Source organism: Pantherophis guttatus, chromosome 8, assembly GCF_059756535.1.
Source record: "Pantherophis guttatus breed Tessera chromosome 8, ASM5975653v1, whole genome shotgun sequence".
Classification (NCBI taxonomy): Eukaryota; Metazoa; Chordata; class Lepidosauria; order Squamata; family Colubridae; genus Pantherophis; species Pantherophis guttatus.
In genome coordinates, this window is record NC_142070.1 from 71,720,587 (window position 1) to 71,735,000 (window position 14,414).

The window sequence follows — 14,414 nt, forward strand, 5'->3', positions numbered from 1 at the left end:
AAGTTTAGAGTTGGAGCCAATGATTTATGCAGAAAACGTATATATGCAATGAAGTCTTTACAAAATATAGAGCAGAGCAGAGCAGAGCAGAGCAGAGCAGAGCAGAGCAGAGCAGAGCAGAGCAGAGCAGAATGAGCTAAAAGGAACCTTGGAGGTCTTCTAGTCCAGCTCCCTGCTCAAGCAGCAGAACCTATACCATTTTAGATAAGTGACTGTCTAAACCAGTGATGGCTAACCTTTTTGCCATCGCGTGCCAGGAGGGGGGGACAGGGAGGTTCATGCACACAGGTGCCCACACCCATAATTCTATGCGTCCCGCTCCACGCATTCACGCGTGACCCCCCTCCCCCTCCCGCTCCTGGCATGCGATGGCCCAGTAGGCCCGTTTTTCTTTCTCATCTGGCTCCAGATCCTCTCTATGCATCTGGGGAGGGCGAAAACAGCCTTCCCCACCCCCTTGGAGGTCCTCCGGAAACCCGAAACGGCCCATTTCCCAAATTCTGATTGGACAGGAAGTGACGTTTTTTGCTGTCCCCAGCTTCCAGAGCCTGGGGACAGCAAAAAACATCACTTCTTGTCCAACTGGAATTTGGGAAACGGGCTGTTTCGGGCCTCTGGAGGGCCTGGGGAAGGCTGTTTTCGCCCTCCCCAGATGCAAAGAGAGGATCTGGAGCCAGGTGAGAAAGAAAAACGGGCCATCCCCACCCATCCCAGGCCCTCCAGAGGCAGGAAACAGCCTGTTTCCCTACTTCTGGTGGGCCCAGAAGGCCTGAAAATCAGCTGGCCGGCACGCACATGCGCGCCGGAGCTGAGCTGGCATGCCCACTGATATGGCTACGCATGCCATAGGTTTGCCATCACGGGTCTAGACCCTTCTTAAAAACACCCAGTGATGGAGCACCCATGGTTTCTGGAGGCAAGCTGTTCCACTAGTTAATTGTCCTCACTGTTAGAAAGTTTCTCCTTAATTCCAGTTTCCAACCATTGTTTCTTGTCCTACCCACTGGTGCTTTGGAGAATAATTTGACCCCCTCTTCTTTGTGGCAGCTCCTCAAATACTGAAATACTGTTATCATGTCACCCTAAATTCTTCTTTCTTTTAGACTAGCCAAACAAAATGGTGGACAATCCACACCCAGAAGCTTGAAAATCAGCACCACAATGCTGACTGAAATTCTCCAGGAACTGTCCAGCTCACAAGTTCCTGAGGGCAGATGAATAAGTTCCAAAGAGTTCAAAAGCCTTAATGCAATTTAATGACTTTAGACTCTTCCCTTCAGGAGCTTTCATGAATTACTTGGCTCCCAAATCTGATAACCCGTGGCTTCCTATATTAGTCTTAGAGGATTTTGAACTTCTGCTGTGAAGGTTTGCTTCAAAAAACGTCTTTGAAAGTCCCACAAGAAAGCTGAATTGCATTACAGACTTTCCAGTATTACCGAAACACTTCCCTCCTGATCTCATTACCCATCCAAATGAAGTGGGCATTGCCCTAACTCTTTCTTAATCCCTTCAATCTTCCTCTACCTGGCAACGGTACAATTGGATTGTCTAGAGCAGGGGTGTCAAACTCCAGGCCCGTCGGCTGCATCTGACCCATGATGTGCTTAGATCTGGGGCCGCTCTGGAATCAGCGAAGGTCTGGCCCACAGTGCCTCTGCCAATGAAAAAAGAGCTCGTGAGGGCAGCAGGCAGCCCACCCGAGCTCCGTTTTCACTGGCAGAGGGTTGCAGGAGGCTGTTACAGCCAAAAATAGAGCTCAAGAGGGCCGCGCGAGCTCCGTTTTCAATGGCAGAGGATTGCAGGAAGCCGTTGTGGCTGAAAGTGGAACTTGGGAGCTTGTTTTCGCTGGCAGAGCGCTTGGACCACCACAGGTTCCCCCAACACGAGTAATGTCGAGCTGGCAATGTCCCCCCCCGGCCACGCTCTCCCTGTCCCGCCCACCCCTCCGAGGTCAAACACAACCCTGATGCGGCCCTCCATGAAATCAAGTTTGACACCCCTGGTCTAGAGCAAATTGTCCTTTTTCATACCACCTCTGTTATTATTTATTATTTTATTATATATTCCATACCTCTACTCCAGGCTTGTGAGCTGCTACAAGATCCTTCATCATTCGGACTTCAGATACCATTACACCACCAACCATGAAGATAACCAGTATAGGATGATCGCTTGGGTGGGGTCGGCTCACCTGATCAAGAAAGAGAATAAATGTTTATGGAATCTGATCTTTAACCCTACAGAAGCATCTTCTCTGGCCTGGCGTGGTATTCCAAAAGAGAACTGAAAGTAACATCTCTCTTTTAAAACAGCCTGTGGGGCAGAGAAGACGAACTAAGGACTTCATCCCATCACTACCACCATGTTCCCTCCGTTCAAGATAATTCCTTACTGCTATAATTACTAGGCAAGAATTTCAGAACAAGGCTATTCTGTTTATAGCACAAAATGTTTTACTCTGCTCTCTACTTTCCGCTTTCCTCTCTCTGTCATTGCTAATTTTGCCAGCCTTCGTCCCAAGATTGCGGGCCAGATCTAAAGGAGAACGATGCTATTCTTGATAGTTAACTCGTTTTAATTCTTCTCCAGCATGGTGATGAAAAGTAAATAACAAAAGAAAGCAACTGTGGTTTGCTTGTTGACCTGTTTGCTTGTTCCACTTTCTTCAGTGAAAAATATGATGGTTTTATCCAAAGACTTTCTGATTTCCATATAGTATAATACCTCTGCATTACAGCTACTGCAAAATATTGATTTTTTTTTAAAAAAGAGAACACTAATATTGTCTTGCTATAAAACTATAGAGCAATCTAAAGCTAAATACATCTAATAATCATCTTGTCACCTATTACTAATAATACTGCCTAATATTATTAACTTTGTTGCTAATATTTCCATGTAAATAGACTTTCTGATTTCCATACAGTATAATACCTCTGCATTACAGCTACTGAAAAATGTTGATTTTTTTTTAAAAAAAGAACACTAATATTGTCTTGCTATAAAGCTACAGAGCAATCTAAAGCTAAATACATCTAATAATCATCTTGTCACCTATTACTAATAATACTGCCTAATATTATTAACTTTGTTGCTAATATTTCCATGTAAATAGACTTTCTGATTTCCATACAGTATAATACCTCTGCATTACAGCTACTGAAAAATGTTGATTTTTTTTAAAAAAAGAACACTAATATTGTCTTGCTATAAAGCTACAGAGCAATCTAAAGCTAAATACATCTAATAATCATTTTGTCACCAATTACTAATAATATTACTGCCTAATATTATTAACTTTGTTGCTAATATTTCCATGTAAATAGACTTTCTGATTTCCATACAGTATAATACCTCTGCATTACAGCTACTGAAAAATGTTGATTTTTTTTAAAAAAAAGAACACTAATATTGTCTTGCTATAAAGCTACAGAGCAATCTAAAGCTAAATACATCTAATAATCATTTTGTCGCCTATTACTAATAATATTACTGCCTAATATTATTAACTTTGCTGCTAATATTTCCATGTAAATAGGTTTGAACTTGTAGTTTGGACTGCTTTGTCTCAGATTTTGACAGCAAACGCTAAGCTCATGGCAGAAGAATCAGAATCTTAATAAAGTTATATAAAAATATGTACCAGAACTAAAATGGCTTCAGAGGATAATTATGTTAGAACCGGCTGCAGGAAACCAGCTCAGATATAGTCTGTTCCTGATAAGATCATAAATAACAACTGCTCTCATTTCTAAAGTGGGAATAACTGTGACCTATTTACAGTGTTTATTAAAAGATGGTAATGTGCTAAAACACACCGGTTAAAATCCAATACAGACCTACATGCCTGTCAGTTTATTGATTTGAAAGGCCTTGTCTGCGCAAAAGTGTGACAAAGAGAAAAAATATAATTACAGACAAGGTGGGTTTTTTTTTTTTTTGGTTGTTAGCAGATTGTTGATATTTCAAGAATGTGCCAATTAACCCATTTTACAGACGAGGTCGTTTTATTCTGGCATTGTTCGGCCTTTCCAAGTCAAGGGAGAAAAAAATACCTCTTCAAACCTTCTCATAAACTCAAGATTCAGAAAAAAAGGCAAAATGATAAAAAGATCTGTCCTTGCCTTTGCAGCAAAATTGGGCTCATTGCAAATGTCATAATCCCTTATTTTGAGGATAAATGCCTATATTTTAAAAACTCTCAGTCATCCCCTCAGAATGATACACATCAGACCTATTTGACATTGAGGTTTCGGTTTGAAGTTGGTGTCACCTCCTTTCTTATCCCTTATCTATTCTTTCCTTCTTTCTCTTAGGCCAGGGGTCAGCAACTTGCAGCTCTGGAGCCGCATGTGGCTCTTTCACCCCTCTGCTGTGGCTCCCGGTCACTCAAAATATGCGTCACAACCGCCAATGTGCGACACCTGCCGGAACGTGATTTATTGAGCTTCTCAACCCCTGGTAGGCCAACCATGGATAAATCCAAGAAAAGAAAAGTTTCAGAAGAAAACAGAACGTTTAATTCAACTACATATGCTAGTTTTGTGGCCGCTCAAGAAATAGTCAGGCCCGGGAAGGGTTTTGTGGCTCCCGGTGTTTTCTTTTCTTTGGGAAACGGGTCCAAATGGCTCTTTGAGTGTTTAAGGTTGCAGACCCCTGTCTTAGGCAGTCAGAAGATTATGAATAATTAGGCATTTGAGCAATACACTGTATGAACAGATAACATATTCTACCCAGAGCCTTGGTAGTACAGTGGTCTAAAGCACCCTGTTATTAAGACCAGCTGCCTGCAATTACTGCAGGTTCGAATCTCACCAGGCTCAAGGTTGACTCAGCCTTCCATCCTTTCTAAGGTAGGTAAATTGAGGACCCAGTTGTGGGGGCAATAAGCTGACTTTGTATAAATATACAAAAGGATGAAGGCTATTGCTTAGCGCATTGTAAGCCGCCCTGAGTCTCCGGAGAAGGGCGGCATATAAATCAAATTTAAAAAAATATATTTATTTCTCTTGAAAGAAATCAATCAACATTGTTCCTTCCCTGTTTAATCATAAAACAACTGTCAAAAGGGCTTACACGCAGCTACTAGAAATGGTTGCAAATATCCACAAGACCACTAATAGAGAGAGATACCAAACATCTATAACCCTGTACTACCATATGGAATCATCTGGATCAGGGCTCTCCAACCTTGGCAACTTTAAGACTTGTGGACTTCAACTCCCAGAATTCCCAGCAAAGCTGGCTGAGGGATTCTGGGAGTTGAAGTCCACAAGTCTTAAAGTTGCCAAGGTTGGAGAGCCCTGATCTGGAGTATGGCCACCAGATTTGGTAGCCCAAAATTATATCCCCCCCCACTTTTTTTTTACCCTACTACATCTCTAGTTTCTACTACATACTTCTCTAGAGATTCTACTACATCTCTAGTTTCTTAATTGTCTGCCTCCACACATTCTCTTAGCTTCCTGGACTCGTTCCTCATAAGGAAATGGCCAGTTAATCCTTGATTTGCATTCTAACCAAACAACAAGTGTGTCTCATCACATCCTCGTGCTTGCCTCTCTGATACTGCTAGAGACCTAAGGCACACATAATTTGGGACGCATATTCCAAAGCACCAGAAGGCAAGACAAGAAACAATGGGTGGAAACTAATCAAGGAGAGAAGCAACCTGGAGTTAAGGAGAAACTGCCTAACAGTGAGGACAATTAACCAGTGGAACAGAAGTTGCCTCCAGAAATTGTGGGTGCGCCAACGCTGAAGATTTTAAAGAAGAGACTGGACAACCACTATCATCTTTGTTGTTCTTCTGTGCACTCTTTCTAGGGCCTCAGCTTGCCTTCAGAAGTTGTAGGGGCTTCACCATTGGAGGTTTTTAAGAAAACACTGGACAGCCACCTGCCTGAAATGCTATAGGGCCGTGATGGCGAACCTATGGGACGCGTGCTCCAGGTGGCACACGTAGCCATATCGGTGGGCACGCGAGCTTAGCTCCAGCGCGCGCATTTTCAGGCCTTTGAGGCTCACCGGAAGTAGGGAAACAGGCTGTTTCCGGCTTCCAGAAGGCCTCCGAGGGGTGGGGGTGGAAGGCTGTTTTCGCCCTCCCCAAGCTCCTAGAAAGGCTGTAGAGCCTGGGGAAGAGCAAAAAATGGGCCTTCTAGGCCCACTGGAAGTAGGGAAACAGGCTCCGGAAGGCCTCCGGGGAGGGGGTGGAAGGCTATTTTCACCCTCCCCAAGTTCCTAGAAAGGCTCTGGAGCCTGGGGAGAGAGAAAAACGGGCCTACCGGGACATCATGTGCCAGGAGTGGGTGGGGGGAGTGTGCGCATGCTCAGGGGTGGTGCGCATAGAATTATGTGTGTGGGCACACTCCCCCCCTTGCTCCTGGCACGCGATGGCAAAAAGGTTAGCCATCACTGCTATAGGGTCTCCTGCTTGAAATGGAGAAGACCTCCAAGGTCCCTTTTAGCTCTATTTCTGTTTGATTGATAAATATTCAGTTTCCATGACTTGTCATCCTAAACACTTCTTCCTCGTGGCCAATCGCTTCCTCGATGTCCTGTAGTTATTTCTCAGAGAATTAGTAACAAAAGATAAAAATTCTCAGAGGATATTATATCCCTTAAACTACATGCTTAGTACACGGGATTTGACAACTGGACAGCATAAATGGATTCTCCATGCTCTTACTATGGCCAAAAGACCGATATTGCAGCATTGGAAAGATACCTGCCTGGCCCTTTTCACTCAATGGATTGAAGACTTGATTGCACTTTCCACCTATGTGCGGATTGCCTATAGACATAGACTGTGTGGGCAAGTGGAATGGAATATGAGATTCATTTATGTAATGTAATGCTAAAAAAGGGTAAAAAAGACAGTCATATACAGTGCATTCAGAAAGTATTATTATAACTACATCAGGGGTGAAATGCTCCCGGTTCGGACCGGATCACCCGATCCGGTAGCGATGGTGGCGGGTGGTTCAGAGAACCGGTAGCAAAAATCCCTGCGCCCCACCCCCACCATGCCCAGCTGAGCCGTGCGATCATCAGAGGCTTTTTTTTTTTTTACTTTTAAAAGCATTTTTTCTACAACCTCTTCTGATGAAAAAATGCTTTTAAAAGTAAAAAAAAAAAAGCCTCTGATGATCGCACGGCTCAGTTGGGATCGTCAGAGGCTTTTCAAAGCATTTTTTTCTGCAACCTCTTGGCCGAAGAGGTCCTAGAAGCATGAAGCCGAAAACACCAGCCTGAAGATGACGAATGAGACTTCGTCGAAACGTCGCCAAGACACTTCCAATTTTACGCGGGAGAAAACCCGAATAACCAAAGACCTACATATATATATATATATATATATATATGAAGATGACAAGGTAGAGAGCTTGTCGAAACATTGCCTAATCTTTAAAGTGTTGGTTAGGATTTCAGCCAGAGTTTTTGAAAGACCTTACAAAGGGTTTTTTTTTGGGAATTTAGAGGATTCTGAGCTGGGATCTTAGCCAGGATTTTAAACATTTTAACTAACAAACTTATAATGACGTGGTCAGCTCCAATCCAGGAGCCCTCAAGCAGTTGCATTCACGACAAACCATTTTATACCAAATGGCTAGCTGATGAGAGCTAAATAGCTTGAAATAGATCTATACTAGTCTCCCTTTATTTCTTTATCAGCAAATATAAATTATTTTAATACATATATATATATGTGTGTGTGTGTGAAATCTTATACACACACACACACACACACACACACACACACACACACACACACACACATATATATAGGTGAAATCTACCAGACCAGCAAATACCACCTATCCTTCCCTCAGGAGTAGGCAGGGAATAGGGATTTTGCAGTATCTTTCCCCTGGTGTGAGGTGGGAATGGAGATTTTGCAGTATCCTTCCCCTGCCACACCCACCAAGCCACGCCCACAGAACCGGTAGTAAAAAAATTTGAATTTCACCACTGTATGTATGTATGTATATGTATGTACACCCACACACAAATGGTTTTGTTGTATTATTTACTTTTTTGTTAGAGCATTTTTTCTTCTTTTTGACAATGTATCACTATCGCTTTTATGTTTTGTGTTTCTTTTCTTTTTGTTACTGATTAAAAATCAATTAAAGATAAATAAAAATGCATCCAAGTTAGTTCATGTATGAAGAATCTCCAAAGCAATAGATCTTTTTTGGACTATGTTCCAATTTGGTCTGCACTAGAAAATGCGATGTTATCAGAGGGTTACATCAACTGAGTTGCCCACACGATGGTTTTACTTAACCCATAATGACACAATTACAAAAAGCCACACTACTTGGATCCATACATATAATGCATCTCAACATCCGAGGATCTTCTCAGGAAGAATTCACTGTGAATGAAGGCCAACACCAGCTAAAGAACTAACAGATCTGATTTCACATTGTTGTGTATACAAGAACAATATAAACATATACTATCCAAATTCAATGTGGTCATATTGTGTAACCATGTTGTGTAGAAGGGATGACATAGACTGTCCATAATTAGACCCTATTGCTGGTTTATGGCTATTTCCAATGTTAAAATATATCTGAATATTTTAATTGTGTGCAGTCACTGTGTCTCACCTGAAAATGAACCTCTTAAGAAAGTCCAATTTTCTCACAGGCAATTCTAACTCGGATTCGAATTTGGGTTGCCTGCATGTTAGGCAGTTGTATTAACCTCTGAGCCACAAGTTCTCCTCCATTTATCAGCTTGAGCCAGGGGAGAGATTAAGTGTTTTTCTGTCGAAGCACCTGGTCTACCCCAATATGGGAGGGAGTATATGCAAGCAGCCCAAGTTCGAATCCAAGTAAGGGTATGGCTAGCTGATGCTAAATAGCCAACTTTTGGGATTTTGTACTCTTATTACCGTGTTTCCCTGAAAATAAGACCCTGTCTTATATTTTTTTGAACCCTGAAATAAGCGCTTGGCCTTATTGCCATGTGCTCAAAAGCCCGATTGGGCTTATTATCAGGCGATGTCTTATTTTGGGGGAAACAGGGTACCATTTTTTATCTGGACAGTAAATTACAAAAAAACAATAACAACAACCAATCTCTAGAGGTGCATTTGAAGTTAATATCAAATATTACAAGGATGTAACTATTTAAATCTTATTTTCTTTTAAATAAGTTTCCGGATCATATGCCCAGCTGCAAATTTACATTCCAAACCTAAGAAACTCAGAAACATGTCCTAGTTAGGTTAATGGATTGCTCTTAATTTAGATCCAGGATTCCTCTATTAACACACTGACAAAATTTATCTGGCAAGCTGTCTTTGAGCGTACACATAGTTTTTGACCTACATACTAAATGGAAGTTAGAGCCTTCCGAATTCAAACAAAGATTCTAGATTATTTTTTTTTTAACTTCGGTCATTTCCCCACCAATGGCATATAGTATTTTCTTTAAATTGACAATCTTCACTGTTCAAAATTACAATGGGAAGAAATATCAGGTTCTCAGCTACCCACTTTTATAGAAAGTAAGATTCTTCCCCAGTCTAACAAGAATTTCTGAAGACAGAAATATCCTCAACCAAGGATAACTCAACTAAGTTGCCTTTTTAAATTCTTCGAGTCCAGTTCAACTCCCAGGTTCTTAAAATGGAGACTTTCTGAATTTTTTACTCACGGTCTCTGTGGGAACTGATGATGAGGCTGTCTTAACTAATACAAGAGGAATGTCCAAAGGTCAGGATATGAATTTCTCTCATACTATTACAATCGGTTTCATATCACACTAATGATATGAGCCTTCATCACACTAATGAAGAGCCTTGGTGACGTAGCAGACTAAAGTGCTGTTAAGTAGCACCAGCTGCCTGCAATTACTGCAAGTTCAAATCTCACCAGGCTCAAGGTTGACTCAGCCTTCCATCCTTTCGAGGTAGGTAAAATGAGGACCTGGATTGTGGGGGCAATAAGATGACTTTGTATAAAAAGAACACCGCTTGGGGGGGCCGAAAGCCCTACTAAGCAGATATATACAAAAGTATGAAGGCTATTGCTTAACGCTTTGTAAGCCACCCTGAGTCTCCGGAGAAGGGCGGCATATCAATCGAACCAATAAATAAACAATAAATAAATGATGGCTGGCTTGTGGTATGAAGATGGTGCAGGTTTTTAATGAGGTGAAGAAGGGCTTACACAGCTGTACAGGAACTGTGGTGGCCACTATTATTGGTAGATCTTGGAGAGACTTCACAAAGTCCCTCAAGAAATCACAAAATTAGCACGAATCAATAAGAGAAAATCTTCGATATGCTGGAAGTGTGGAGAGACCATTGGGAATTACTACCACATGTGGTGGGAGTACCCAAAGGCGCAAAAATATTGGAATTTATTAAAGAATTGGCTGGAAGAAATTTTGTCAACATATATAGGTCAAACCGGAGTTTTTCTTATTGGGAATTATAGAAAGAAAATATAAGAAAGATACAAATTATCTATTACTGCATATACTCACAGCGGCATGGATAGCCTTCGCTCAAAAATGGAAAGAGAAAGATATTCCAACTGAAGAGGAAATATTACTGAAAATCTTTAGCTGCGCAGAAATGGACAGACTTACTTTGGAACTCAAGGATAAAAGTGAAACTAAGTAGTACAAAATCTGGGAACAATTTTATGATTGGATAGATAACAAGAGGGTAGCCAAGACAAATGTACAGTGTTAGAATAAAAATGTAGATATTATTATAGATAAATGTATGTTTAGAGATGAATAAATATATAGAAATAAGGAAAAATTATTAATATTATATCATGTTTAAATAATATTATTGCAAAGTGACGGAAGATGTTTGGAACCAGTGATGTCATATCTATGTCCAATGTTTTTTAATTTTGTACTATTAATAAAAAACTTTTTAATAATAATAATAAAAAAGAAATCTAATACTTCAGATATCAACTTCTGGAAAATCATGTTCTGTAAGAATATTAATCAACCACATTGAATGCAATGAGGGTTTCTTTTGAATACATTTTTCTTTTAAAAATAAATATGAATTTATAAATTATTAAATTCATAATTCATTCATAATTAAATTCAAATTCACTCATAAAGGCTACTGCACAGTGGTGAAATCCAATTTTTTTTACTACCGGTTCTGTGGGCGTGGCTTGGTGGGTGTGGTGTGGCTTGGTGGGCATGGCTTGGTGGGCGTGGCAGGGGAAGGATACTGCAAAATCTCCATTCACACCCCATTCTGGGGCCAGCCAGAGGTGATATTTTTATTTTTATTAATTATTAATTATTAATTAAATTTTTATACCGCCCTTCTCCCGAAGGACTCAGGGCGGTGAACAGCCAAGGTTAAAATACATACAGTATGAAAATTAAAATAATTTAAAAAATAATTAAATCAATTTGGCTTCCCAATTTTAAAACCCATAAAATTAATCAATTAAAATCTTAAACCAGCCCGGCTCACTGAAACAAGAAAGTCTTCAGAGCCCGGCGGAAAGTACGGAGGGCCGGGATCAGTTGTATCCCTGGGGGTAGTTCGTTCCAGAGGGCGAGTGCCCCACAGAGAAGGCTCTTCCCCTGGGGGTCGCCAGTCAACATTGCTTGACCGATGGCACCCTGAAGAGACCCTCTCTGTGGGAGCATATTGACCAGTGGGAGGTTATCGGTGGCAGAAGGCGGTCTCATAGATATCCAGGCCCTAAGCCATGGAGCGCTTTAAAGGTGAGAAACAAAACCTTGAAGCTCACCCGGAAGACCACCGGAAGCCAGTGCAGCTCGCGCAGGAGAGGTGTTACATGGGAGTGCCATGTCGCCCCCATAATCACCCACGCGGCTGCATTCTGGACCAGTTGGAGCCTCCGGGTGCTCCTCAAGGGGAACCCCATGTAGAGAGCATTACAGTAGTCCAGGCGGGAAGTAATGAGGGCATGAGTGACCGTGCATAAGGAGTCCTGATCCAGAAAGGGGCGCAACTGGTGTATCAGGCGAACCTGATAAAAAGCCCCCCTGGCCACGGCCGTCATATGCGCTTCTTCTTCTTCTTTTTTTAATTAAAGAGTTTTACAAAACAAAAAACATTTTTACAAATTTCCCCCCCTCCCTCTCCCCCCCTACCACCCCCCCGGACTTCCCAGAGCAAAATACAGGGTATAACATTTATCAATCATAAGCTAAACTAAACTGACCATCTATAAGTTTCCAGACCCCCCCTAGAACCTTAACTCCCCTTGTACTAACAAAATACAGATACATTTCTAACATTCTAATCACTCATAAGCTATTTCGTCATATGCTCTTCTAAAGACAGCCGTGCATCCAGGAGGACACCCAAGTTACGGGCCCTCTCCGTAGGGGCCAATGACTCGCCCCCAATAGCCAGTGATGGCACCAGCTGGCTATATCGGGACGCCGGCAACCACAGCCACTCGGTCTTGGAGGGGTTGAGTCGGACTCTGTTCCTCCCCATCCAGACCCACACGACCTCCCGGCACCGGGACATCACTTCAAGGGCATCATTGGGGTGGTCTGGGGTGGAGATGTACAGTGAGTGTCGTCAGTGTACAGATGGCACTGCACCCCAAAACCACGGATGATCTCACCCAGCGGCTTCACATAAATGTTGAACAGGAGAGGCGAGAGGACCGACCCTTGCGGCACCCCTTGCGGTATTTGCCGGTTCTGGAAACAGAAGTGTGGCTACAAACTTCGATACAGAACAGAAAGCTCTGCAGCTTTAGAACAGACTTCTCCAATCATACCCAATTCTATCTAAATTCTATTTACAACAGTGGTTTTACTGATAATGTTGGATATTCGCTACTGTTCAGTGTTGTAGTTACATCATTTAAGATTGAGTTTCCATTTGACACTTGTCATAAATATCTTTAATAATCTCCTTCTTCTTCTTCTTCTTCTTCTTCTTCTTCTTCTTCTTCTTCTTCTTCTTCTTCTTCTTCTTCCTCCTCCTCCTCCTCCTCCTCCTCCTCTTCTTCCTCTTCTCCTTCTTCCTCCTCCTCCTCTCCGTTGTTGTTTTATTCCAAATTAACCCACTGACGTATGAAGGCTTCTTCCTTGGTTATGGTTTCTAATCTACCAAGCTGGTCGTGTGTGGGCTGATAAATAATCAACTGGCTTCTGTGCAACATTCTTGTTATCCTGAATCAATAAACTGCAGGATGAAGCTCTCATCATTAAAAATTATGGGCTACAATCTACCATGCTGGCGTAGTGCGAGATGGTAAAATAGATAGAATATGTACATGTGTGTGTTTGCATAAAGCAATAGGAATAGCATTTAGACTTATATACCGCTTCACGGTGCTTTACAGCCCTCTCTAAGTGGTTTACAGAGTCAGCGTCTTGCCCCCAACAATCCGGGTCCTCATTTTACCAACCTGGGAAGGATGGAAGGCTGAGTCAACCTTGAGCCTGGTGAAATTCTAACTGGCAAATTGCAGGCAGCCAGCAGTCAGCAGAAGTAGCCTGCAGTACTGCATTCTAACCACTGCGCCACCGTGGCTCTTATATATATGCGATTCCCTGCAAGTTTCTTCCTGCTGAATTTTCTTCCGGCACAAGAAACGATATAGCAGATATAGTATTCAGTCATTTTAATGGTGCATACTACACAAATACTATATGCACAATTATGGCTGTTTCTTGTTTCTAGCATTATGCTCAAAAGCTGTCTACACAGATGGTCTGTTCTGTTCTATGCTAAAATAAATATTTGATTGATTAATTGATTAATACAGTTATAATCCCCATCACTGAATTAGAAAATCTCATGATTCAACATTATCTTGTTAGTTGTGAAAATACACATAATAAATTAGATTTCCTTTAAAACCAAGTGAAAAGAGAAATGTTAGCAGATGCCATCTGGAATAAATTACTGAAGCAACTTCATCTCCTGATATAGACTGATCAGACTACAATGAGTTTTGGGATTGTGCACTTTCCCCATCGTTTCTTCTGACATCACTATGAGGAGAGTTTGTGTGTGTGTGTGTGCGCACGTGTGCATGTGCGTAAGAAGAGACTGGATAGACATTTGTCCAGAATGGTATAATCTCTCCTGCTTGTGCAAAGGGTTGGCCTTCAAGACTTCCAACTCTGTTATTCTGTTATTGTTATATTAAAATACCCTCTTATTTCTTTGATGTGCACAAATATGGAGTTACTAATGAGAATCTTGAGATCTTCCATATTCCATATTTTTAGATATTAAAAACTACCAGCGAATAATTTTCCAGGGCTGCTCACATAAACAAATGATAGATATAGATAGAAAGATAGATAGATAGATAGATAGATAGATAGATAGATAGATAGATAGATAGATACCGTTTGATAGATATAGGTAGGTAGGTAGGTAGGTAGGTAGGTAGGTAGATAGA

General features: G+C 41.6%; 1 protein-coding gene across 3 annotated transcripts in view; it reads right to left on the bottom strand.

Annotated features, from left to right (window-relative positions):
* The window catches only part of SCFD2 (sec1 family domain containing 2), a 223,923-nt gene that overhangs the window by 48,824 nt on the left and 160,685 nt on the right, over nt 1-14,414 (bottom strand). For all 3 annotated transcript variants that reach the window (XM_087875321.1, XM_087875322.1, XM_087875320.1), the window contains one exon: nt 2,075-2,194. In XM_087875321.1, coding sequence (XP_087731447.1) covers nt 2,075-2,194 — 120 coding nt within the window. The remainder of the gene's footprint in view (nt 1-2,074; nt 2,195-14,414) is intronic.